This window comes from Hippocampus comes, unplaced genomic scaffold (assembly GCF_001891065.2).
Source record: "Hippocampus comes isolate QL1 unplaced genomic scaffold, H_comes_QL1_v1.1 scaffold67, whole genome shotgun sequence".
Taxonomy (NCBI): domain Eukaryota; kingdom Metazoa; phylum Chordata; class Actinopteri; order Syngnathiformes; family Syngnathidae; genus Hippocampus; species Hippocampus comes.
Genome location: NW_017805221.1, coordinates 1,268,736 through 1,295,306, shown reverse-complemented (window position 1 = coordinate 1,295,306; position 26,571 = coordinate 1,268,736). Strand labels below are relative to the sequence as shown.

The following is a 26,571-nucleotide window of genomic DNA, read 5'->3' as shown; positions in this document are numbered from 1 at the left end:
CAGCCCCTGACTACCCCCACTTGTAAAAACAGCAAACACCTCAAAGTCCACAAAGAGATTTTGTTGGCCTCTTCTCCTCTGTGTTGTGTTTGATGAAGGAGTGAATTCAGTGTGGGTGGGCCGGCCAAATGTTCACCACCCAGGTTGCCTTTTGAGTGATTCGATTAGGGGTGAGCAATTTGTGGCAAATGCTGGTGCTCGAGCACAAAAGTTTGCCCATTCCTGATTTCAATGAAGATCAAATAATGAACATGTATCATCATAATTTGGGAAGTTCGCTACCACTTTTTTTTTTCCAACCAGTACCAGTATCTGTAATCATTCTTCAGGACTCATCAATACCATTAATACTTAGGATCAAGAAAATTTCAAAGAACACAATGACTTTCTGACGTACTTGATGATTCACCCAAGTGTCAAACGGCCGCAGTGGAGGACCAACTACTGGCAAAAGAAGACTTATTTGATGTACGATTTATTTTCTTTGTATCAGTTGCTGGTATCGGCATCGTTCACGATTACTCCATACCTTGAAATGAAGCTGGTATACTGAAACCTGGTTGCAGTACGCACTCATCCCGAACAATAATAATAAATACAACTAAATAACATACTGATGTAGCGCTGTTTGGGGAAACCAAGGGCACTTAAAAAATCATGACGTATTGAAATAGATCTTATACGTCTGTGTGCATGTGTGTGATGTATGTTTAGATGAACAGATGGTGCTTGGGTTTGTGTGATTTTTTTTTTAATCCAGAGAAGTGGCATCACAGCTTTTAGTTGCTTTTATCAAAGCCTCATTCATTTTTCGTGCTTTTTTTGAATAAGCCACCATATCACATGTCCCACAGCCAAATCCTTGTTTTTAGTAGCGTGCCAACCTCCCGACCGACACAACACTGGAGGAAGAAGAGGGCACGAAACGAGGAGATGTGATTACTGTCCAGGAATGAAAACATGTGTGCGCTGCTGTATGTCAGACACATGGAATCACGTTTTTTTCTTCTTCTTCTAAAACCAAAACACACACGTGCCACGGTCACATGCAACCAACACTCATCACGGAAACACAGTGTACAGTACATATGCGGAGGGCACATATACTATTGTGAAACACGTTGAATGATTGCAGTGCAGTTCATATTTATACGTATTTTACATGACAAATACAAGGCAAATTCTGCATGCTTGGCATAAATATTGCATCGTGTCTTCACGGATTTGATTTTTAAATCGTGAGATTGTACTCTCTCCTTAGAGTAGCGTGCAATTACAATTAACTTCAAACTTTGATTTAACCCTTGAACTGTCTTCAGCACGGATAGCCGTCATATCACTCTTTCATTTTTTTGCCGATGATGCATGGCTTACTGTACCTGCGGTAGCCTGCGGCGTCACGCTTGCAGTCAGAGCGCACATGAGGGACAGGAGCAGCAGTGCACAGTCCATCCTTGAAGCCAGGCCTGCGACCTTCTGAGGGTGGGATATGCCTACACACGACCTTTGGAGGGAAGAGGGAAGAGTGGGAGGGGAGGACAGGGGGGTGGGGGGTGGAGGCTCTTCAAAAAGAAAATGAGGGATGTTTTGGAAGGGAGTGAGCGATTGTGACACATGCGGTCTGTGGTGAGGAGGAGAAAAAGGCAAAATTTCACTCAGAAGGACCTTTCACCCATTTCAGGAGGGTCGGCAGCTAAAAGTGAATTCAATTAACATTTAATTCAATCGGAATGTATTGGGTAAAAACAACAAATAAAGGCTAGTGAAACTATATTTGACATATCATTATTGTATTCACTTGAATATATTGAATTAAGTTGCTTGAAAATATTCCATCCACTGATTATTCACCGATTTCAAAACTAAGTAAAAGAGTAAAAGTAACGCAATAAAGTAAGTAAAATTTTTAAAAATGAAAATAATACCAACACAATAAATAGAAATAATTATCTGCTGTTCCTGCTGTGTTAATAAGAGAGTAAAAGTAAAGTAATAAAGTGAAAGTAAAATAAGGAATCTGAAAATACTAGCAAAAAAATACAATACAGTATATACAAATAATTACCTGGTGTTCATGCTGTGCCCGCCTTGGCCTCGTAGGGGCAGTATGGGTCCTACACAGAGATACACTCATGATGATTAAAAAGAAGCAGGAGAGCAAAGTGGCGAAATAATATGAATAATAATATTAATATAACGCATTTTTCACTTCTTAGGAAGAATAGACACCTTTGAGTATTGCTGTGTTACCTGGTTGCACGTGTTAGTAAAGCGATCGTGTACATTCATTATTTGAATGAATCTCACTCCTGGAACTTGATGCTAACAGTTAGCCTGTCAATGGGATCTTACCGTACATTTTAACTTGATTCGCATTAGCATCGGCGATGTTTCTAAAACTTTTACCGTGAATTCCAACTGTGACGTCATTAAACGGCTTAAAGCACACTCATGGAAGCCAGAAGAACGAACATTCGTCACATGCATGTCGCTAGCAAATCAGGAGCATTCAGGGTGTTTGGGGAAAATACATTAACTTCAAACAAACACGCCGCCGTTCGGCACGTTTGTCAGTTTTCTGCAATTATAGTGCTTTGATGGCCGTGAGAAGTCAAAAATCACTATTATATTCCAATAAACTGCTCAATCCTACTTTAAACTCACCATGGTTTCCTCTGTCGATGAGTAAGTCACATGGGTTATGGCCGCCATTTTGTCAACCAGGCCCGGATCTCCATTTCTGCCGTTGGCATTTTTCAAGTTGATTTTTGGCAGATTTGGTTTGTTGTGTAGTCCCCCCCCCCCCCAATAAATAAATAAATATAAATAATAAAAAACCTTCACGTCAGCAAGGAGAGGGCATGAATACATACTGTCAAATGTAAAGAGTACATATTTGGAGAATTTAGTCATCAGGATAGGAGTGGACATCAAACAGGCTGACTTGTTCCTCTCCTCCGTGGTGGGGAGGTCTGTGTCAGTTGGATGGCTACAGATAGGTTGGGGGTGTCTGTTACAACTCTAAAGCGACTTACTGTAGAATTTAAAAAATAAAATAACAGCAGGCGGCCCGGTGATCCGGTGGTTAGCGCGTCGACCTCACAATGCAGAGGTACCGGGTTCAATTCCAGCTTCGGCCTCCCTGTGTGGAGTTTGCATGTTCTCCCGGGCCCGCGTGGGTTTCTTCCCACATTCCAAAAACATGCATGCCAGGCTGATTGAACACTCAAAATTGTCCCTAGGTGTGAGTGTGTGCCCTGCGACTGGCTGGCAACCGGTTCAGGGTTCAACCCCGCCTACTGCCTGAAGACAGCTGGGGTAGGCTCCAGCATGCCCCATGACCCTTGTGAGGATAAGCGGATCGGAAAATGGATGGATGGATGGAAAATAATAGCAAACATGACATAAATACTGTATGGACAAATCAGAGAGTTGGTGAATGAGAATAATCTTTTATTGGTGTCATCCTGGGGAAATCTCAACTACATCCATAAAACCAGCACATAGTGGGTCGGACATGGCTGAGCCCACTGATGTCACCGGGGTGGAGGTGGAGGGGGGGTCAGATGTAGAGTCACTCTATAGATTGATCAAGCACATCTGTCAAAATGTCAAGAACAGTCCTGTTGGGAGAGCGCAAACCACCACTTGACACAGGTGAGAAATTGCTGAAAGAAAAGTAACCAAGGGGCAACGCCCTGCAAAGTCCAGCTGCTTCGTGAGGAGCTCGTCCTGGAAAGAAAGGCATGTTTTGTTTTGTTTTTTGGGGGGCAGTGGGGGGACACAATGGTGAACTCCATTCAAGCAGTTTTGTCTGTGGGCCATATTGAGGAATACCAAAGAGTGAGAAGATCATTGTCTTTCTTTTCGGGGAGGTCACACACTGTATCAAGGTGCTTGAAGGTGGATCATTTTCATCCAAAGGAAGAAAAACAGTCATTAATATTGAACAACAACCATAACATAATCGTCATAATAATCATAACAAGAAGAAGAATAGCAGTCATGGTGATTACTCATGACAGGGATTACAATCGCACTCTCACGTTGTCCAGCTGAACACGGTGTTGGTACAGAAAGTTTGTTAGATGCAGGAGGGGAATTCTTGAAAGAAAGAAGTACAGACGCAATCTTGGCTTGGAATCTGAGACGCATCATCAGGAAGATGCACAAAATAGCAAAGACCCTTCCGATAACACTCACTGAAGGACAATTTCAACTCCAGAAAACGATTGGAGCACGTAGCAAAAACGTTTGCCCTGAGAAACGCTTTGTTTTTAAAAATATTCTGAATTGCAAAAATAGTTATCATGACAAAAATCAATGTCGTCTATTTTTATTTGGAATTATCTTTGTTTACTGTTTGGTTGGGTTAAAAAGCACACTCTCATTTTGATTTGCCCTATTAAAGGATGATGACGCTTTAAAAGTAAAAAGTCAAGGTTTTGGTGTTAAGTACCATTGAGGTAAAAAAATAAAAATAAAAAAATTGGGGAAATATTATCATCCTAGTGTTAAAAGAGAAAATGGGAATGAAAGGTGTAGAAGTAGAAGCAGCATCACGATGACTTTCACCAGTGAAGTACCAGTCTGATACAATTAGCCTGGGTAGTAAAGGAGATTATAATTACAGAGGATTGTCTATTTCTTTTTTTTTTCTTTTTCTTTTTTTTTTTTTTGAAAGATGCACAAATGTCTTAACTGAACTTTCCAAAATATAACGAGAATGTGGTGGGACTCGAGGGGGGTAAATCAAAGAAAACATTAAGTGCTTGCGTTGCTTGCAAAAAGTCAATTCAACAAAAATGTTGACCTTCACGATGTGAAGATCATTTTTGCTCTCTATATTACAACTGTTACACGCGTCCTCGCCCGCGCCGCAGCGTCCCCGCATGAATCAACCAGTCCAAAAAAAAAAGAAAATACCCATTCATGGCTGACCCCCGTTACATAAGATATCGCCCCCCCCCATCTGTAGTCATGTAGAAAATATACAAAATTATTTTCCAAATTTCTACTCTCCCTCTAATTGTTTTCTGAAGTCTTATAAAAATATACAATTCTCCAATAGCAAAACCCTTAAAAGTCACATCTGTTAAATTATTCTCTCCCGCCGTCACTTTTAAGAGCTCGACAAAAACAAGACACCTGAGCTGCGGTCCGCACGCCTTCCTCCTCCTCATCCCCCGAATACATTCAAAATCATCACCATCATCGTCATCATCATCGTCATCGTCATCATGATTCCAGACCTGTCCGTCCTGTAATCCCCCCCAAAATTTCAAAGTTTTACAAAAGGAATCCAGCTTATTTCACTCGTCGTCGTCGTCGTCATCGTCCTCCTTCATCACTGGTCGGCCAGACGGTTCTCGTATTTGCTCAGAATGCTGCGGCACCGGCCCAGTTCCTTGCGCATCTCGGCCACTTCCTGCCGCAGGGCGGCGTTCTCTCGCTCCAGGTAGGCGGCGCGCACCGAAATTTGGTTCTCCTTGAGGCGCCGCGCATCCCGGGAGCGCTTTGCCGCTTCGTTGTTTTTGTATCTCCTGCTCCAGTACTTTTCATCCTGAGGAGCCCCCCGTGCAGGAGATGCGGAGAGAAGATGCGAGATAGAGAGAGGGAGATAGAGGAAAAGAAAAAAGTATACATGAATTACATTGAAACCATTTTACAATGAAACAAAAACAAAAATACATAGACTGAGTTAAAAAGAAGGATAAGCTCAAGTAGATCGATAGATCGATAGATAGATCGATAGATAGATCGATATTCAGTCTACATATACACTTACCGATTGCATATGTTCATGACGGGCACAAATTGAAACTAAAGAGTCATCAAAACAAATCTGCATTCTTCCATTCCCACAGTTATATCCACCTCAGATATAATTGAACATAAAAAAAAAATTTTAAAAAAAAATCTCAATTTCAAATTGGGATCAAGTGGTACCACTACTTATGAAATGAATTGGTTCTGGAAGAAATTTCTTCACTAGAAAATTATGTAAGTAGACATGCATTTTCCATGTAAATGCCCTAATTCGTTCCAAGCCCCCCCAAAATTCAGACATATATGTTTCCTCAAGCAAAAAAATATGTAACAAATACATGTTACAATTAGATTATTGCACAATAAATGAGAGTTGTGCATCATGTAAAAAACAAAGAATAGAGCAAAGAATAAAAATGATGGTCATTTCACTTGTAACTGCGTCCTCATCGCTTTTTGCCGTCTTTCGTCCATGTTCTTTCTCAGAAGTGGTTTTTGCCTGGTGTTTTGTAATGAACTGATCCAAGGACGTTTGCTTTTGTCGACTTTTAACAATCCTTCGAAAACGTCCAAGGCAAACTGGTGAACACTTTTTCTGGATGATTCGCATTTACGTAAAATTATGGGAATGCCTCATGGCCCGAGGGGCGAACGACCAGGACGTTGCATAGACACAGATCTATCTATCTATTTATCTATCCACATACAGACATAAAGGGGAGAAGTCCCTCTTAGCCAATGGGATGCCAGGAGGGTGCTCGGTAATAGTCAATAGCAGAATAGCAGATCAGTATGTTGCGTTCAGAAAACTCGGAGCTGCGAGATGCCGACCATACTGTATTTTTTTATCTTTCATATCTTGAAATGTCTTTCATAAGACGAGGCGATATTTTCCTGTTGAGACGTTTCGTAACTTCAACATTTCGTGTTGAAGAGACGTTCGTAAGTAGAGGTACCACTGAATGTGCGCGCGCAGTGTCAAGATGGCGCACGTCACTCACCTTCATGTTATCAGGCACCAGGATCTTGCGCGCCTTTTTCACCATGGGCTGCGGCTTCAACTCCTCTTCACTGAAGGTCTGCCTGGGGTCAAAGTTCTGCTGATCGGGGCCGTTGGACAGAACCATGTCCGACGGATCCATGTTGAAAATTCCCGCCACGTCCGGCCCGACGCTAGTGGGCGTCAGCAGGGGCGGGCAGGAGGACGACGGCGAGGAGGACGAGGAGGACGGCGACTCGCACGAGTCGTTCATACTGGTCTGGCTCCCTGCGATGACGAGACAAGACGTCAGTTCTGTGTACCGACTGATGAATTGCTTCATGGCGTTTAGTTCTACCAACCCCCCCAAAATTTATGTCGGTCAGGCCTGATCGGTCCACTGTATCTTTCTTCAACTCTCTGTGCCAGTGATGTATTGTGGCAGGCAGAGTGAGTAAATGCACTTTCACGAGAGGGCAAAAGTTGCAATTATCCATTGTTTTATGATTTAAGTGTATGTACACTTTGTCACAGGTTTGGGGTTCCGATTGTTCTTGCGAAAAATTCTGGATGTGCTTTGGCGAGGGAAAGGCTAGAAAACACATGAAGCATTACATACAAGTGGCCACTAAGGGGAGCGAGAGGGATACATTCTCGGTGCCATAAATGTCATTCCAGCTGCCTTAACTGCATTCCAGCCAAAACCCATCTCGAAAATGAATAATCTATTACGCAAGAAATACTTGTACTACTACTACTACTACTAGCTTATCAATCAAACTACTGTCGAGGTTTGGACAGAGAGATCTAAAGGTGGAAAATGTTATGTAAGTGCTACCCCTCCCCTTGAAACGAGTTGAATGAAGAGGGGCCTCAAAAGGGTTTTACTGAACCCTCCGACGGCTTGAAGGTGTGATGTACCTTCAGTGCACCGCAGACAGTCGCACAAACAAACAAACCTCCGTATGCACGTGACACGTGGAGGGCATTTGTTATGGACGTGGGACCGAAATAGAGCTGTGAGTCGATATTAGCCAGGCCTGGCTGTGATGCTATTGACAGGGCATGCTAAGCGGTACACAGGGGAAAAACCAGATGGCCACACGTCCGTGCATAAAGCAGCTGGTTGCGATGGAGTTTCAGGTGAACGTTCATCTGTTTGAATGACAAGTCTGGGTCACTTTTCAAGGAACAGGCGAACAGGCGAGCCAAATACGACCCGCTGGTATATTTTCTACGGCCCACCAAATACTTCTCAGGGGCATGGCTGCGAAGAAAATAAATAAAATGAAAACTAAATCTGCAAGCAATTAACACCCCAACAAAAAGCTTTATAATGACTACAAACTGGCACCAAAGCAGTACTATTTTTTTATATTGGACATGCTTTGGCCTGATGACAAAAATAGTGACAAAGAGATAGCTTGCACAACCAAAATAAAACAAAAACATTTCATGTGTGACTCTGCGAATGCTGCTATGTGGGGGCTTGAGTTATAATTATCCCCATTTTGGGGTCTCTAAGAGGACTTTACAAAAACAAAATAACCCCGAAACGGATTTTTTTTTGGGGGGAGGGGGTGATTTTAGTAGTTTCTCAAGGAAAATGCAGAAAACATAGCTCAGTGCCATTGATGAAAGTTAAACAGTGCCCGCACAGTGACCAGAAAGGCACGCAAAATAGCCGGAGTCCTGAAAACTTGAAAGTGAAAGCCCTGGAAAAATTAAAATTAAAAAACGCTTCACTTTTGGTGGCACATAATTCAAAAACCTTAAGTTTCTACTCTGTCCCTTGAAAATATTAATTTGATTACATGTTAGTTGAACACATTTTCATCATGTCCACATGAAGTAAATCCAAAGAACTTTTTTTTTCAGTCGACAGTTTTTGCGATTGTGATGCGGGCCAAATGTAAAATGTGCCTTACATGCACCCCGTAACCTGATAACACGAGAAGCTGTCCACTGTAGCAGCCGCTGTCCTCGAAAGGGTGAAGGTACGAGCTCGAGGTGCAACAGGTCATCGATTGATTGACAACTAATCGATCATCGCGCCAAATATTTTGATCGTCGACGAATCGTTGACGAGACTTCAACTTAAGCCTCGTGTCGTCGCGTTTGTTTCTTAACAATGTTGATGGGTCAGTGTGACTCGCTCGAATGTTTCATCATCCCAAACGATCACAGAAGGTCATGCGCTGTTTTGCAGACTGTTTCTCTTTGGTGTTATTTGAAAAAAAACATTTTCCAAGCATCTGTTTTGACTTTGGAAAGTCAACGATCAACATTTTTTGCCGATTTTCGGACATGTGACAAACCCAACCGGTAAGGGACTCAGAATCAGTTTATGTGTGTGCATTTTCGGCACGTCGATTTGAAATGATGTCCTGCTTTGGAATAAAGGGATGATGCAATTCATCAATGAAGTCGGAAGTCACACTTGTCCACCATCAAGCCTTAATTGTTTGAAATTGTTTTTTTGTTTTTAATTTGTTTGTTTTGGTTTTGTTTTGTTTTTTGGTGGTATTTTTATTTCCTTCCCGGCTTGCACTTGCCAGCAGGAAGCGGTCAGTGCAGCCGCCACCTGCGGCCGCAGGGCTGTGCCGGAATGTGCCCGGGGCCTTCAAACTGGAACATCTTTCCCAGCTGGAACTCCAGCACAGATTCACGCTCGAACGAGCCCAATTTGCCCTTGAAGGTAAAGGCTTAGCTTGGAGCTAGCTTCCGTAAGAGACGTTAACGTGTTCGGCTCTCTCACGGGACAGGCCGAGGAACCATATTTGGTAACGTGACAAAATGGATGCCAAGCAACGTGTTGAAAGGCAGTCCGAACGGAGAAGGAATGTGAATCTCCGAGCCAATCACAGAAGAACGTTGACGATAATAATGAAGATTGACCGAATGTAATGACATTGATTTTTCTTTTTTTTTTTTTTAAGGCAAAAATGTAAGATTCATTTCAAGCGCTGGGCTACGACCGTGGTCTCAAGGGTCAAATTATTCAACCTGGACCCCAGCACCGAGATATTTGCTCACATTATTCTGTGGCGATCAAATGTCCAGAGTTTCCAGCAGCGGCCGTCTTCCTGTAGCCCGACGCGGCCCTCCCCTCCCCTCCCCCCCTCCGTGTGGACTCCTCCTCCATGTGTACCGGCCCGCCTCGAGTTCTCTCACTCCAGCCGACTCAGGCAGCCTCGGCACGTGTAGCGACGCGTGCACATGGCCGTGGCGTGTGAAGTGAGGGGAGATTTAAAGACACGCAATCATAAACACTCCACGCGCTGCTCTCTCTCTCTCTCTCTCTCTCGCTCTCTTGCTGTCTCGGTTCCAGAAAGAGTTTTGACCCCGCTTGCCTCCCATGACGGCGAATATTAATAATTGGCCTGGGTTGAACGCTGATCGTGTTCAGACACTGGGGAACATTGATCACATGCAAAATCCTGAAGCTGACTCATAATATTTCAATCTCGTGGTCTGTTTTGCTCGCCACGGAGGAGCTAAAGGGAGCAGATTTGAACCCGGGGGTGGGGGGGGGGGGATATTTCGGGCATTGTTTCAATGCTCAAGTCTATTTCTATGCTCTTGTCAAGCCCCGTGACAGTATCTCGGGCCTTCACTTTGATTCCACGGGACCAAAAAGTGCTTTGTCACAGTGCTATACACTTTTCAAATTCCCTCACTGGCCCGTGGGAAGATGACACGCATCATATCTGTGTTTCAAGTCAACCGCATTTGTCAGCAACGCGCCCCCCAGTTCCCGAGCCTTCTCGACTCATGTCGGCAAACTCACCGTGCAGACAGTCGTTTCCTCCGGTCAGGCTCTGAGGCTGCGCCACCTCCAAACCCAGCAGGGACGGGGAGGAGGAAGACGAAGGCGATGAGGACGAAGAGCCAGGCGGGGACGGGGGCGGTAGGCACTGGGAACTCTGGTTGGGCACTGCGGACTGGGAGCTCTGAGAGGGGATCTGCGCCGAACTGGAGCTGTTGTTGCTGTGCATGCTGCCCATTCCGTTTTCGGTCAGAAACTCCTCCAAGTCCATGTACTGCAGCTGGAAGAGGCCCCCATCCGCCGGGAGGGTGCGATCCCACAAGAGGGGGCCCAGGAACTGGTTGAAATTGCCACCGCCGCTTCCGCCGTTGCATCCGTTGCCGCCGCCGCCGCCGAGTCCGGACGTGTTCCTCATGGAGCACACTCCCATCGAGTCTTCGTCCAGGTCCATTGATCGCTCTTTGTCTAACGATCAACAAGAGGAGCACATGGTTAGGATCAGGATCAGCGACAACGTGAGTCCTTTGGGGAAAACCAAAAAGGATTTTAGGATGGAGCCTTTTCGCTTTGAAGGTGACGCCGAGCATTTGGACCAGCGGGGGTTATCATGTTGCGACTTGGGCTGGTACCTTTTTACCTTTGAGTTTTACAACTTGGGAACACCCTTGAACTTTGGTCCAAGGTTCCAACGGTCACCTTGAAGCCCCGCCAATATCCCTTCGGGGCTAAAAACGGAGACTGCAAATGCAGGCGCAAAAAAAAAAAAAAGACGAAAGGATGATTGAGTTCAGTTTGCTACAGTCTGCTTTGTTTTGGTTCCCATTGTCAAAGTTGCTCAGCTAAGTCACCTGAGAGCCGATAGGGTCCATTAAATGCTAAGATATGGGGGCCTTCAAAGTCCATTTCCACCAAGCAGTGGAGCTTGGGTCAGAATTGGTTTGGGGCGCTTTTAATGGTTCCTCTTGTCAAAGTTGCAAAGCCCACTGTCAGGTCTTTTAGATTGTATTTGGGGGAATCGATATGGAGCCTGAAGACTCGATTCCGGCGAGCCGTACGTTTTGGCTCAATTCGGTGGGGTGGGAGGTATGTTTTTGGTTTGGTTCCTATTGTCAGGGTTGTAAAAGGAAGAGTCACCTCGGAGCTCACCAATTTGGGTGTATTCGATTGTAGCCTGAGTGATAAAATTCGAGCCTTGAACCCCATTTCACTTTGCAATGGTACCCTTGTTCTGAGTTTGTATTGTCAAACTTGCAACTTGTAGCCCAACAATTTGTCTTTCGGGGTCTACGAAATTGGATCTTCAGAGACAGTAATGGAGCCTCAAGCCCCGTTTCCAGCAAGCGGCAGTGCTTGGTTCTGAATGGTTGGGTTTATTTTGGTATGGTCTGCTTTTTTTGGGTTCCTTGCCCAACATTCAGTTAGTTCCCTTCGATATTATGCCCTGTAGGGTCTCCCAAATTGAGGGTGGCAAGGTGGTCGACCTGTCAGCACAACCGCCTCAGCGTACAGAGGTATAGGGCTCGATTCCGGCCCCGACCTTCCTATGTGGAGTTTGCATGTTCACCCCGGTCCTGCGTGGGTTTTCTCCAGGTACCCCGCTTTCCACCCACATTCCAAAAACATGCACGATAGGTGAACTGAGTACTCTAAATTGTCCCTAGGTGTGATTGTGAACGTGAATGGTTGTTCAGTTCAGGGTGCACCCCGCCGACTGTCCGAAGACAGCTGGGATGGGCTCCACCACGCCCTGCGACCCTTGTACGAGGCTCGGAGAATGAATGATGGAGAGCCTTAAGCCCCATTTCCAGCAAGCGGTAGAGTTTGGTTCCAAACGGTTTGGTTCATTTTGGTGTGGCACGCCTTTTGGGTTCCAATGTCCGAGTTGTGAGGGTGTACTAATGTTGCGTGTGACTGGTCAACAGATCAGGGTTTCGCACCATGAACCAAATCGAAGTGAACCATATCGCTCAGTGGAAACGTGGCTTCGACCACCCATCTAATTCAAACAATGTTTCCACGAGACTAGCTTGGACACTACTTCCTTCATATGCTTCCAACCACCCACCACGCACAAGCACACAACTCGCAGATGGAACAGATGGCAACAGAAGCACCGTATTAATACGAGAGCCAGGACCAGTTCGCTATCACGGCGTATATGCGGCCGGCAAGCTCCTGAGCTGTCCTCACCATGGCGGGAGATCAGAATGCATGTGAGCCTTGAATTTAAACGCACATTGTAATCCGGATTGTTATTGCCAAGTAATTCATCCAAGGGAACGGGGATTATGCTATGCGGTGGCTCATCTATCATGAATTTTGATGGATTAATGACGCATCTTTGTACTGATAGCGCAGCATCAGGTGGAACGGTGAATTCATTGCTGTAGGCGGGGGTCACGTGGTGCACAACATAAACAACAGCCCACCTTTGAGATCACAGGGGCTTCTCAAGCGCTGGTCCCCCTTCATGGGATGCTGCAGGAGGGATTTGAGACCCGCCATGGAGTTGAGGTGCCCCCCAGTGAGGGAAACCGCCGGCTGGGTGCAACTCCCAAACTGTGGGCTAGCACCTGCGGGCAGGTCCGGGGTGGGGAGCTGTGTGAGCTGCCTGGACATCCTGTTCACGAAGAGACACCTGTGAGGTGGAGGTGGGTGGTGGGAAGGGGGTGTACTGGGAAGGGATGAGGTAAGATGACCACAGGGAGCAACCAATAGGAGTTTGGATGACTGTACATGCAGCGGAGGGGTGAAGGAGGGGGTGGGGGGGAGAAGGTGGAGGAGAGTTGTTTATTGTGCTGCTACTGTAAAGAATCATAATGACGAATATAGTATTAACATACATGCAGCTTTTATTACCTTTTTTTCGATGAGATGACAAGCAACCTCCCTTTATCCCCTTGCAGGACTGTTTGCCTCGAGGTATTCCATTGCACTCCTCGGGTGAGTGGGGGACGGGGGTCCAAATTGTTATTCTCAGCACAGTGTGGGAAGATCAGATGAGTGGAAAATCTCACCAAATTTAGTGGCGTAGGGGAAAAACACAATGCAATGCGTGAAATCGCAACAGAAACAAAAATGCAAATGATATCCAGTTGTTTCAAAAAAAAACGGAGCGACGGATCTTGTCGAAAAGTCTCCAAAACAAAGTGCCGATCGATGTGGTGGCGAGGAGGGAAGAAATGGATGAGGAATCGACGAGTGTCGGTGTTGTTCAAATGACAAGTTGATGTTTTTCCTCTCTGGGCTCGCGCTCACTTGTCCGTCGCGTGGAAGTGGGAGGAGGGACCGAGTGGTGATGGGAGTGGGTGTCGGGGGTAGGTGGGGGGGCCGTTTCCTCCTTCTCTGTCTGTACTCTTTCTCATTTGAACCCGATGGCTCCGGTCACGGGCATAGCGGTGTGTGTTGTGTCGCGTGTTGTATGCGTGTGAGTGTGTGTGTGTGCGTGTGTGGGTTTGTGCGTGTGTGTATGTGTGCGCGCGTGTGAAGCCGTCGTCCTCCTCTTCGAGCTCAGATGGAACGGACACGGGCGGCTCACGTGACGTCAAACGTCGCGGAATAAGCCCGGAGAGGGTTGGCCAAAACTCCTGACTGATCCCCTCCGAACTTGCTCCATTATTTATGAGCAACGCCCACTCTCGTGCCACACCTCGAGGAGAGACGGCTGCTGTCACTTGTTCTTGTTTGTTTACTCCGCGGATATAGCACTGCCAGAGTGAGCATACGCGCTAACGTGACCGACCCGTAAAATAGCGGCAGTTAAGATAGCTGCCAGCTCGCCATCTTTACGTTCGTATTTTGTCCCAGTGGCAAGGTTATGGCGTGTCTTTTGCATTTCGCTCCTCAATAATAATCCAATGAAAACGTGAGTGTGCAGTTTTTTTCCCACGTTGCCTCCCGCCGGACTGTACAATAGCGCCGCGGCTCACGTGTACCAAGCACGCGGAGACAAGCCCGTCCGCTCGCGGCTGTCGCTCTGATTGGCTGAGAGGGCGCCGTCTCCGAGATCCCCCATTGGCCAGAAGTAGGTCGGCCAGTCCCGCCCACTCGGATTCCCTCCGTGCATGCTCGAGCCGCGTGAGAGCGAGTTGGAAGGAGGAAAAAAAAACGGCACGAGGGCGGCCCAGCTCGTTATGCTGTACCCGAGCACAAGCAAAACTGCGCGCCACAGGAATCCAATTCTGCACGGCCCACAGACGGATGTGCTCGAGTTTACAAGTAAACAGTTGACAGGGCTCGAAGACACCCTTGGCGGGCGAATCATTTACAAGCGTGAGAACACCTTAAAATTAACCATGATGTGAACCAATACAGAAGAGGGGACCGTAGACATGGATTCAGATTTGATTTTGGAGTCGTATCAGGACTTGACAATTCCATGTATAACCCTTTTAACGTCATTTTTGTTTTTGGTCTAACGTTTAAGAGGTCGTCTCGAGGACGAGCCCCAAGCAATCGCGGGCGCCCCAAACTTGATTTGGGAGTTTTCCCTGACTACCACTGCGTCATCTTTGATTTACTACTATTAAATGTTACTACACTTTGTCCATCAGAATTTGATGTGTCACCTTAAATTCCTTTAATATGTTTCGTAGGTGTGTCAATTTTGTGTACAGAAACTGTCAATATTGGAATAAACCAGTTGAAGAAACGTAACACGAGGGTAGGCTGAGTTTTCTTCTTCAGCTTTTTTGAAACGCTGCTACTTGTGTTTTTTTCTTAATCCAAGTTTGTATTTGGTTTTCAAAAGAAACTGCTTCTTACAATGTGGTTACAGAAAACGCTCGTAATGTTGAGAAATTAATTACATCTTGTCAAGATTTCAAACCCTTCAACATGACCTTAAATACTTGACCGGGATCCGTGCCAGCCCAAGGAGAGTCAAAGAAATAGCATAGCTCTGCTCTACTACCACCGATAAAAGTGTTGGGCTTGCAGAATTAAACACGAGTCTGATATTCGTGTCACCACGTTCATTTCAAAAATCCTAATTTTTGGGGGAGCGGTGCCCAGGCAGCCACCGCGTCCCAAGCAGTTACCCCAGGGCCTGGGGTAACTGCTGGCCCAGGCCAGCTCTGTGTCATTAAATGTAAACGAACTGAGGCTTGATTGACCTCAGCTTGATGTACGTCCTGCCAAAAGAAAAGCATATTTAATTGCCCTGCCTGTCACTTAACATCCCTGGACTAGATAGATACTTAAGTAACCTTCAGACCAATTATGGGAACTCAGGTAATTTCAATTATGGGAACTCAGGTAATTTCCCCGAAGCATGCCTGACGATCTCTCACTCACAGCGATGGGCCGCGGAACAGTGATTCGGACTCACCGGTTTAGACTTCGTATCATTACAACTTTTAGGCTGCTGTACATTTTGAGCATTGCCCAAATTAGTGCAGTCCACCGGGGCTATCGGTCTGAGTTTTGTTTGGAATGTAGGTCAACTGGTCGCAGCTCAAGAGAGATGCGAATGCATACATTCTTCCCCTGTTCCATTTCATGGGGGAAAGCACGGGCAGAATTCGCAGCCACGCAGCATTGTGCCTTATCACAGTGTCAGTCCACGTGACTTGGATGGCCAAGCCACACTGGAGCTTGGGAACCGCGGTCCGGTGTCATTTACTGACACCTAGTGGACGTACAATGACAGTGGCTGGCTTTTGATTTCTTTCTTTCACAGGTTCTGTCGTCGACGGGAGTAGTCGCCATATCAACTAACGGAACCTTTTGTCAAATACAAATACATCACAGCGAATGTTTATAAACAACCGGTAGAGAAAGGCAACAGTGGGCAGGATTTGCAATCCTGTTGCCGTGATTTGAGGGACAGCGTCGCTTCGACTCCTTGAGAATCTATTAGTCAAACCTCGGTTTCAAACGTCTCTGTTCTCAACCAAATCGGTTTTCAACCATAAATTTCGAATTTTTTTATGTCTCGGGTTACGACCGAAAATTGGTTCTCGACCAATCTGGGCGCACTTGAATGCACCGCTTGACTCTTCTCGCCTTCCTTACACGAGAAAGTGACGCTTCCTCTTGTAGCCTTAGATTGTGGGCAGAGTGTTCATAAAGATTTTTTTTTTTTTTTTTTTAAAGAGTGTGGTTTCGGTTTTCGAACAGCCTTCTGGAACGGATTATGGTCAAAAACCGAGGTATGACTATTTGTATTTTTACGATTATTATTGATGGGTTTGTAGCAGAAAATCACAACGGCGAAGGCATACGTTTCAAGAATTTTGAAGCCCAAATGTCCTCCAATTCCGGAATGACCCCCGCATCGCTTTGCGTTTGGCTTGGATCAAGAAAGGCAAACCAGTTCTTACACTCAAGGTTTATTCATTTCAAATATAATCAACTACTGGCTTTTCAGTAAATAAAGTGATAGAAATCTACTAAAACTATAGATTTTTTTCTTTAGAAGAAAAAAAAACAAGGCATGAAACAGACATGGACATTTCATGTGAGGAAATTAACATTTTTAGAAGAAAAAAAAAGCACGACAGTCAGATGATGATTGCGACTCAGCACACACTAAAAGGTTGCGGTTCAGTCTAAGATTGGTATGAATACGGTTACATACATAAATATGTGGAAGAGTACATTTGCTCTTCGAGAATAGGTCCTTTTCTTAAACACAAAGTGAAGCACTGTAGAAATAGTCACTGCTAAAAAGAGCATACAAATAACATGAGACAAACGTGTTATAGTTCACTTGTTTACTGTACCTTGCGTTCTATCCCTTGGTATAAAAGCTAAGGAAAAAAAAAAGGAAATAAATGAAGCCAACGTAAAAAGCAAGGCTTTTTGTAAGTTTCTTCATTTTGGCAGGGGGGAGAGAGAGAGAGAGAGAGAGAGAGAGAGAGAGAGAGAGAGAGAGAGAGAGAGAGAGAGAGAGAGAGAGAGAGACCCTTGATACTAATTACCACCAACATGTTTTATCTATATGTGATTATAATCACTAGGGTGTATATCAAATTTACACTACAAACTTCCGGGATATACTTGAATAAGCCATCACATATCATCTCAGCAAAAAACTTGACCGGAGAACAAACATGCACTGACAGACTATCAACAAATGTCTTCATCCCAAAGTCCCTATTCCTAATAAAAAAGCACTTTACATGTTAAAATATAAAATAAAAATCCTCAGAGGTGCTACATGAACCATACAAAGTACACAGCAGAGACACAGTTTATCGTACAGCAAAAAAAAAAAAAAAAAAAGCTGTGCGGGTTAGAATAGGAGCGATACGTGTGCAGGGAAGGTTATCTAAACTTGCCTAGTGACTGCACAGTGTCTGCCGAGCGTAGTGTCAATGCACTTAAGGGGTTAGTGATCCTATGGAAACAGTCACATTTTTTTGAAAGACATTCCAAAAGAATCTGGAAGCATTTCAGGTGATTTCATTGGATGCTTTACAGTAGTTGTTACCACACTCAGTCCTCAACTCAGCAGAGTGTCAAACCTATTCCTTTTTCCAAGTCCCTTTCTTGTCATCGGGGGGGGCCGGGCACCAGGATGCTCAGTATCTGTACGATCCCAGCGGGTGGTACGGCGTGTCACCCTGAGCACCATCTCGGGGCTGTCTTTCTCTCGGTCTCTTTAAGAGCGTTGGCTTCTTCACCTCGCCTTGCCGCGCTCCCTTCGCCACGGGGCTGCAGGAGCCCTTGTGCCTTCGGAGGAGGACGGCGTTCCAGAAGCGAGCCGAGCAGCACTGGCAGGAGAAGGTCCCTCTGGCGCGATGAGAAGCCCGATGGACAAAAGCTGCCAGGGGCCTCTGAGACTGCTTCCCACATACACTGCACCGAAGTCGCTCTCGAGTGCTTTGGGCTTTTTGTGGGTGTCTAATTGACATGTGGACGAGCAGACCCGCTTTGCGGGAAAACACCGAACCGGGGCATATAGGACAGCCAAAACGCTTCACGGGAACTTTTAAGGACGACAGGACCTGAACCTTGACGCCCGCGGTGTGGACAAGTTTATACCCACCGCCGCCAGATCCTTCTCCCCGCCTAATTGTCAAGCGAAGAGAGACTTGTTTTTTGTTCGGCTGCCCCCTGACCGTGCAACTTATCTTTTTCTTCTTGTGGCCGCCGTCAAATCTGACTACGTCTTGGGATTCGTACTGAGTTGTTCCCTGCCGCTCTCTCCTATCGGACTTTTTTTTTTTCTTCTTGTGTCGTCTGATCTCATCGTGCGGCAACGGGTTGCTGCAGTCGAGGTGTTGTTGGGGCTGGACACCTGACTGATGATGAGGAGGATGAAGGTGGGGGTGATGATGATGATGATGTAGATGGTGATGTTCGGTGGAGGGCAGTTCCGTGAGGGGCTGGAACGGGGCCGTGGTGTGTAGAGTGCGGCTGCGGGATCCGGCCGGATAGATGTGCTCCCCTTTCACCCCGGCGGGGGAGTGCGGGTGGTGGGGCGGCATGACGGTGGAATTGGGGGGCAGAGGCTGCGAGTAGGACTGGGCGCCGGAAGACGACGACTGGGCTGCCGTCGCGTCATAAAAGAGAGGCGAATAACCAGCCGGTGCCTGCGGCGGCGCCTGTTGGTGGCCGTGAGTGACAACGTTCAGACTCGGAGGCCCGTGGCCGTCGGTGGCCGGGGCCATCTGAAGCAGGGCATTGGTGGCAGCCTCGCTCTCGGACGCCGACTGGTTCACATCGCTCCCTCCCCTGTTGTCCGCAGAACCGCCGCCGCCGCCTTCTTGAGGGTTCGACGGCTCCCCGCGGGTGATTCCGTGCTGGGACTGCCGGTGTCGGGTAAGGCTGTTGGAGTAAGCAAAGGCCTTACCGCACACCTCGCAGCAGAAATGCTTTTCGCCCCCTCCTTCGTGAACCGTCTGGTGATGAGCGGTCAGGTGGAAGTGGTGGCGGAACGACTTCCAGCAGATGGCACAGGTGTAGAGACGAGCCGGAGGCTGCGAATCGTGAGGCTTGACATCTTGAGGGTAGGAATAATAGGAGGAGGTGCTTGGTACTTGGTTCTGGCTGCCGTCTTGGGTCACACCGCATTGAGGGTTGGGATTAAAGCTATTCATGTTCTCCGGAGCAGGCGTTGCGGGCACCTCTTCAATCTCCCCCTTCTGGTGGAGTTTGCTGTGCCGCCTGAGACTCTGGGAGTAACCAAACTCCTTCCCGCAGATGCTGCATTTGTAATTCTTAGCCCCAGAGTGAACCGTTTGGTGCTTGCTAAGGTGGAAAGCCTCCCGAAAATACTTTCCGCAAACCGTGCAGTGATGAGGCTTTTCTCCGGTATGTATGCGGTCGTGCCTGCGAAGAGTCTCGCGGCGTGCGAAACCCTTCCCGCAGACACTGCAGAGGTGAGTGCGAGGGAGCCCGCTGGTTCCCATCCTCGGCGTGTACTGCCTACGTTTGGGGGGCTGCCCATCGGCCGATGGGTCCTTCTTGGCTCTGGGTTTGCGGGGACGTTTGGGCTTCGCGGCGGGATTCTGTGGATTGTTGCTCAACGCCTCCTGGTTGCCGCCACCTCGGAAATTCTTGTCCATGCCAGAGGTTGAGGGTGAACCCAGGGGGCCGAGGCCAAGCCCACCGAGTAGACCTCCTATGATGTCGCCCCTGTCGTCTCTATTTCCAGTTGCCGCAGTGATGGCGGAGATTGCATTATTGACGGAGCTAGTGACATCATCCTCTGAGTCATCCAGTAGAGAGGAGAGGGGCAGGTGGGGCTGCTGCGGCTGCGGCTGCTGCTGCGGATGATGGTGCTGGTTGTGGCTCTGAGAGTGCGGATGCAGTGTTGGGGCCAGGGGTGCCTTTCTCAGAGCTGGGCCGGCCATCCCGCTTCCACAGGGGGATGCGCCAGAGTAGCATGGAGACGGATTACCTTGAGAACGGTGGTCTTCATGGTAGCCTGTGTAACGATTCCGAGAGTAGTCAGTGGGGTATTTACCATCGGCTCTGTCCCTGTCATTTGAATTCCCTCCCCTTGCAGACTGAAACAGATCACATCCTACACCTGATTTTTGCTCTCCTTCCCCAACAATGATAACACCCTCCTTCTCCTCCGTTTTCCCATAAATGACCCCCCTATTGCTCGGATAAGTTCCCCCTCCTCCGTTACCTCCTCCGCTCCCTCCCCCTATCCTGTCCTCACCATTGCTTCCTGGCTTGCCGCCTCGTTGTTTGGGTCCCCTACCTGGCTTGCCGCAGGTGCCTGAGGCAGCGTGGTTGAGTAGAGAGGTGCTCTCGCGGAAGGCACGACCACAGGCAGGACATCGGAATGGCTTTTCCTCATGTATCTTCTCATGCCGTGTCAGTGACTCCCTACGATTAAAAGCCCGAGAGCAGGTGGAGCAGCCATACGGGCGGGCCGAGGAGTGTAGAACACCGTGTTGCAGGAGGTGTCCTTTTTTCTTAAAGCCTTTCCCACAATCGGGGCAATGAAATATTTTGTCTGGGCTCGGGCAACAATTGGACAAGGGCCGGGGAGTTTCTTGGGTCGAATGGGGCAGGGTCGGGTCGGACTGACTTTTAATGTGCACGGGATTTGGGCAAGTCGTGGCAGATTTGCTCGTGCCAGCTGCAGTTGGCTCGTGCATACGCATATGCCTGCGCAGGCTGGAAAGGTGAGGGAAGCTTTTGCCACACTCTCCACAGCTATAAATCGACTCGGTATCAGACTCTGTGGTGTTAGCTTGTATGGAGCCCAGGTTATCAGATTTAGAAAGGAGAGACTCGTTAGTAACCAGTACTGAGGCAGCGGAGGAAGAGGGAGCAGAGGAGGAGGAAGAAGAAACTACGGATGAGGATGAAGATGATGAAGCAAGCAGGGATGAGGGGTCTCCGCCCAGATTGGATAAGCCCACCCCACTTCCAATTAAAGCCGGGGGCTGACTATGGCTAAGTGCTCCATTGCTACCACTCGCGCTAGGGTTACCGTGGCTGCCGGGGCCATTGCTAGTGCTTTCCGATTTTCGCTGGGGCAAATAGCCAGCCATCGCTTTCTTCCTCCTACTGCTACTCGTGCTACTGCTACCGGTTCCACCACCCGTGCTTTCCACTTTACCATCATCCTTAGACAAGGACAGATGAAGTGGCAAGGGAAGCGGCAAACCTCCTTCCTGCTGCATCAGTGAAGCAATCTGATTGGTCGAGAGGACAGGGATGCCTTGAAAGTCAAAGCCGCCCAGCGACGAGGGCTGGGAGCCGGGGTGCAGCGGGTGGTGAGGATGAGAGTGAGAGTGAGGATGAGAAAGGGTGTGAGGCGGAAGCTGTTGCTGCTGGGCGGGCTGCGGCGGAGCCTGCTGCGATTGCGAAGCCGAGTGGCTATGCGAGTGAGAGGAATGCAGCGCCGGGGGCGGAGCAAGGCTCGCGCTAGGTTCCCCACCGGTCTGACTTAAACCGATCCCTAAATGGTTATGGCTACCCTGTTGAACGAGAAACTGCTCTAAACTGGCATTAGCGGGCACCCCAGAAAGGAAGTACTGATTCGCCGCTAGCATGCAACTAAACTGTTGGTGGAGGCTCCGTGCATCAGACTGGGCCCCAACCAACTGGTGTCCCAAGGAGCTGACTGCACTGCTGCTAGAAGGGTTGTTAGAGGTGGCCACAGAGGTTGAAGGGGAAGGGGAGGACGAGGAGGGGCCGGATGATGCTTGGGGGACAGAGAGGCCGGGATGCAGAGGAGGTGGGGGTGGAGGTGCGGATGTGACTAATCCTCCTAATCCCCCAGCACTCGCACTACTGCTACTTCCTCCGGCAAAGTGCTCAAAGCGGCCTGCGCTCGGGTGCAACTGCTCCTGCGCTAGTGCTGCCTCAGACGGGTGGAAAGAGCGCAGGAACTGTGGATAGCCTGAAGAATGGCTTGAGCTGCTGCTGCTGCTCATCTTGCTTGACTTTGAACGAGAGCTCTGGGATGAGGAAGGCTGCTGTTGTAAAGGCGGGGGAGGAGGGGCACTCATCTTGGCAAAAATGGAGGCAGAATCAGAAAAGGCGTTACCTCTTGACCCCTGCAGGGGGCCCAAGCCAAGTCCGGACAGAAGAGCTCCAGACGACTCGGCTTGCTGCTGCTGCTGCTGCTGTAGTTGGTGCTGGTGGAGTTGCACTTGCTGCTGATGCTGCAGTTGTCGGTCTAAACCAAGGCCTTTAAACTGGTGGGCCTGGTGCCCACTTAACATCTCTATTATGTCCAAATTGTATTTTCCAAACTGGAACATTTCCCACTCACATGCACATGGGGGAGGGGGGGAGTGCAAAGTCAAACCTCCAGTGCTTAGAGCAGCAACAAGAGTCCCAACACAGAGTAGTGAAGTAAGGGGAGGAAAAAAAAAAAAAAACTAAAAACGCTTCCGTCAAAAGGTTTTATCCAGAGACGCTTGAAACTGCTGCTGCTGTAGTTGGTGCTGGTGGAGTTGCACTTGCTGCTGATGCTGCAGTTGTCGGTCTAAACCAAGGCCTTTAAACTGGTGGGCCTGGTGCCCACTTAACATCTCTATTATGTCCAAATTGTATTTTCCAAACTGGAACATTTCCCACTCACATGCACATGGGGGAGGGGGGGAGTGCAAAGTCAAACCTCCAGTGCTTAGAGCAGCAACAAGAGTCCCAACACAGAGTAGTGAAGTAAGGGGAGGAAAAAAAAAAAAAAAGCCTAAAGACGCTTCTGTCAAAAGGTTTTATCCAGAGACGCTTGAAAGTCACTTAAAAAGTTTCCTATCTGGACTGAACAAAATCGGCCGTCGGTACCCGCGATCATCCACTGCTCACAATTTACTTCCAAAAGCAGTGGAGTAGCTGGGAAGCTCACAAGTATTTCAAAAAAAAAACAAAAAAAGAAAAAGTGGTCCGCCTAATTTCAAACTTGCCTCGAATAATTTCTACCAAAGCAGCTCAATCGACTTCCTCTTGTTTCCTTTGCGAGTTACTTCTTTGACATTTTCCTTGATCTAAGTGAGAATCCTCATCTGTCTTCAGCCAAGAAGACCCTGACGCTGAAAAAAACACAAAGTTAAAGAAAAATACATGTCACAGAAGGAAGTCATATCTTCCATCACTGACGGACATTTAAGTAACACCAAGTTGAGAAAGCTATTGACTCAGTTCAATTTTTTTATGCCGTCACTTGCAAACTGTAACGGATGGTCACATTTCCTGTCTTCCTGTCTCATCCAGTAGCCAGCGGTGCTTCTTTATTCAACGGCATATTTGGATTCCAAACACCAAAGAAACCAATTGTCTTTTTCCGATTTTGAACAATTTGAGCTAGTGTGGCAGATTTAGGTCAACCAAGTGTCAACATGGCAATTCATACTTAGAAAAGGTTTAATACAAAACACATCATGTGGGGTACTTAAATAAAAAAAATAAAAAAAAACAACAAACATCGTAATATATTGCAATATGTTCTTTAGCCACTTCGGATAAGTCATTATATTGAGCATTTGACGTTTTACAACTTACCCTGAAGTGGTTCTGCTGGGTAGGAGCACATTGACGCTAAATAAATAAATGTTCAAACGTCTCACTTTTACTAGTGAGAGATTCATTCATTCATTTTCCGAACTGCTTGATCCTCACTAGGGTCGCGGGGGGTGCTGGAGCCTATCCCAGCTGTCTTCGGGCAGTAGGCGGGGGACACCCTGAACTGGTTGCCATCCAATCATAGGGTACACAGAAACGAACAACCATTCGCACCCACACTCACACCTAGGGACAATTTGGTGTGTTCAACCAGCCTGCCATGCATGTTTTTGGAATGTGGGAGCAAACCGGAGGACCCGGAGAAAACCCACGCAAGCACGGGGAGAACGTGCAAACTCCACAAAGGAAGGCTGGAGCTGGGATCGAACCTACAACCTCTGCACTGTGAGGTCGACACGTGTACTAATCGACCACCAGATCGCCACTAGTGAGAGATGATTACCCGCCCCCCCCATAAATAAATAATCAAAATTAAAATAAAATACCGAGAACATACACCAAACATTTACATGATGACAACTTGTGCAGTCGAGCGAGATCTGATACGAGCACTATTTGACAAATTAGGCCTTGACAAGGCTTCATTTTGATTGAGAGTGTCAGATGTGTTAATGTGACAAGGATGCATTATTCATATCATTCCACCATGACAGAGTCAATCAAAATTGCACTTGATCATCTTTGTGAAGGCACAATTGTTAATAAATCTTGTCTCGACGGCATTAACATCAGTGATTATCAACCAGGGTGTCGAGGCGCCCTTGTACACTGTGGGAAAATTACCCAATCCCACTTCATTTGTCACCACTACTCCACTCACTTGGGTTTACCTTTTACTGATGAAACGCTTCTTTAGTGACGCATTGCATCATAGTAAATGTCGGTCAAAATGCCTGTAAATAATCGTAAATCATTTTCATCCAATCCTCAGTGCTCGAGTCATTTTTTGTAATGGGGGCAAAATATTAACACGTTGGGTAGAAGTAATAGACTTTAAATACAGTATATCGCTTTCATCTTACTGGTGGTTCCCTAAATATTAATGAGTGTATAAGTGTAAATATTGCTCTCATGACATTGTAAATTCTTTCAGGGAGACTATAATCTTAAAACCAATGTAAACAAAGCAATCCAGCGGTTTCCTTGGTTTCATATACAAATGGGGAATTTAACTGGTAATATGATTTGGCAAGTTTTATATAAAGTCATGGTCAAATCGAATGCAAAGTAGTTTTGATGTATTCCTTTTTGTGTGTTGCATTTGTAAACATGTGAAAAAAAATCTGGCTGCATTCCAATGTTTCACTTTGTACGTCGTGTTTTGTTTTGTTTTTTTTTTTTGGCTCACCTCTTCACTTCTTACCGTTTCCTCCAATCGATCCTAAGGAGCTTTTGCACAACGAGCTCCCCCGAGTGATGAGCGAGGGATTTTTTTTTATCGTAGTATGGGCCGATTCGCATTTTCGGGTAAAGCATCAATCCTGCTGCTGCTGGAGAAAAAAACCGAAGAAAAGAAGCGCACACGTTAGCATTGCCCTTGCTGCACAGTGTAAACACTGGAGGCGGGTTAAAACATGCTAACTAACAATGGGCCATTTTGAGGAAGGCGCCTTTATTCACAGAAATAGGAAAAAAGTGGTGAGGAAAAATATTTAGAAACTCTACAAATCACACAGGTTTAGATCATTTAAACTGGCCCGATAGAGTGGAGCTGTTCTGTCTTCGTCGGGGGGGGGCTTGCACCATGCTAACGTTAGCCATAGCACAAACATCCATATAAAACATACGCAAGCTACACTTGGGATGCTAACAGTAAATTTTGTCGACCTGGATTAGATTGTTTGGACATAATATAGACATACCTGGTCGTGGAGAACGTGAAAGACGGATGCGGCCTGTCACGCCTTCTTCTTCGAGCCGAGCTAGCTATTAGCCACGGGCTAGTAGCTAGCGCTCGTTTCCATTGCTGCGTGCTGTGATCCAGTGCTTAGCCAGAGCCATTTTCAGCAACGCCGAGCCAAAAGGCTAATGCAAGTCCGGCAACTCGTTTGCCCGCCTGTCTCCCTCTGCACGGAAATCAATCATAGACCGATAATGCCGTCGTCCTTCCGCATCCAACTCAAGCCTTGACGGGGAGCAAAGAAGGGGCTTAGCAACACTATTAGCCGGTGGAAAAGGTTGGAATGGTGGTGGTCGCTAATTATTTGGGGGTTAAAAAAAAGTGAATGACGTGTGCTCCCCAAACATCGGTCCTTTCCGGCCCTCCTAATGTTTCCGGGTAGCAGGCATCAGCAGCGAGGCTGGACGGTGGACTCTTGGCTCTTTTGCCAATACAGTGTACTAAGGACGCGCTGCACTTCCCCCCCCCAATTTTACTGTTACTTTTCATTTGTGCACAAGATCACTTGCCCACTGCAGTGAAGAAAACAAATCCTCTGATAAGTGGAATAATTTATCTTTGGACTACGACCCAGACAATGTCATGCTAGTTAAATGTTTTTAAGTGCAGACTGGATAAAAAAGTTTTAAGACTCAGGTTTTTGCTCTTCAAACACACACACACACACACACACACACACACACACACACACACACACATATATATATA

General features: G+C 47.0%; 3 protein-coding genes across 6 annotated transcripts in view; all 3 read right to left on the bottom strand.

Annotated features, from left to right (window-relative positions):
- Nucleotides 1-3,116, bottom strand: part of ntd5 (ntl-dependent gene 5) — a 12,125-nt gene extending 9,009 nt beyond the window's left edge. Inside the window, exons 1-3 of one of the 3 annotated variants that reach the window (XM_019869154.1) lie at nucleotides 3,099-3,116; nucleotides 2,066-2,129; nucleotides 1,380-1,504 (exon numbers count right to left, since the gene is read on the bottom strand). In XM_019869154.1, the coding sequence (XP_019724713.1) occupies nucleotides 1,380-1,504; nucleotides 2,066-2,076 (136 nt within the window). In that variant the 5' untranslated portion in view covers nucleotides 2,077-2,129; nucleotides 3,099-3,116. Of the gene's footprint in view, nucleotides 1-1,379; nucleotides 1,505-2,065; nucleotides 2,130-2,229; nucleotides 2,255-2,664; nucleotides 2,802-3,098 lie in introns of those variants that run through there. The other 2 variants (XM_019869157.1, XM_019869158.1) reach the window with 2 other exon arrangements.
- Nucleotides 3,117-3,436: 320 nt separating this feature from the next.
- On the bottom strand, nucleotides 3,437-13,136 carry dbpb (D site albumin promoter binding protein b). Its single transcript, XM_019869159.1, has 4 exons — nucleotides 12,947-13,136; nucleotides 10,539-10,982; nucleotides 6,771-7,036; nucleotides 3,437-5,563 (listed from the first exon to the last, which is right to left on the bottom strand). Exons 1-4 carry the CDS (start codon nucleotides 13,134-13,136, stop codon nucleotides 5,348-5,350), a joined length of 1,116 nt encoding a protein of 371 aa, XP_019724718.1. The 3' UTR covers nucleotides 3,437-5,347.
- Nucleotides 13,137-17,463: 4,327 nt separating this feature from the next.
- Nucleotides 17,464-22,847, bottom strand: LOC109515383 (zinc finger protein 865). Of its 2 annotated transcripts, XM_019869132.1 has the most exons (2): nucleotides 22,483-22,847; nucleotides 17,464-20,394 (listed from the first exon to the last, which is right to left on the bottom strand). In XM_019869132.1, the coding sequence occupies exons 1-2, from the start codon at nucleotides 22,697-22,699 to the stop codon at nucleotides 18,044-18,046; spliced, it is 2,568 nt and encodes an 855-aa protein (XP_019724691.1). In that variant the 5' UTR covers nucleotides 22,700-22,847; the 3' UTR covers nucleotides 17,464-18,043. The 2 variants fall into 2 exon arrangements, with proteins under 2 accessions (XP_019724691.1, XP_019724690.1); XM_019869131.1 differs by having other exon boundaries at nucleotides 17,464-22,847.
- Nucleotides 22,848-26,571: the final 3,724 nt, after the last annotated feature.

What these genes read in the sequence shown, in the direction of transcription:
- LOC109515383 (XM_019869131.1), bottom strand. Translation starts at nt 22,699, where the DNA reads ATGTTCCAGTTTGGAAAATACAATTTGGACATAATAGAGATGTTAAGT.
- dbpb (XM_019869159.1), bottom strand. Translation starts at nt 13,136, where the DNA reads ATGTCCAGGCAGCTCACACAGCTCCCCACCCCGGACCTGCCCGCAGGT. An exon ending in AAGCCCCTGTGATCTCAAAG is followed by an intron (nt 10,983 to 12,946) that starts GTGGGCTGTTGT and finishes GTTGATCGTTAG; the next exon opens with ACAAAGAGCGATCAATGGAC. An exon ending in AGGAAACGACTGTCTGCACG is followed by an intron (nt 7,037 to 10,538) that starts GTGAGTTTGCCG and finishes TCGTCATCGCAG; the next exon opens with GGAGCCAGACCAGTATGAAC.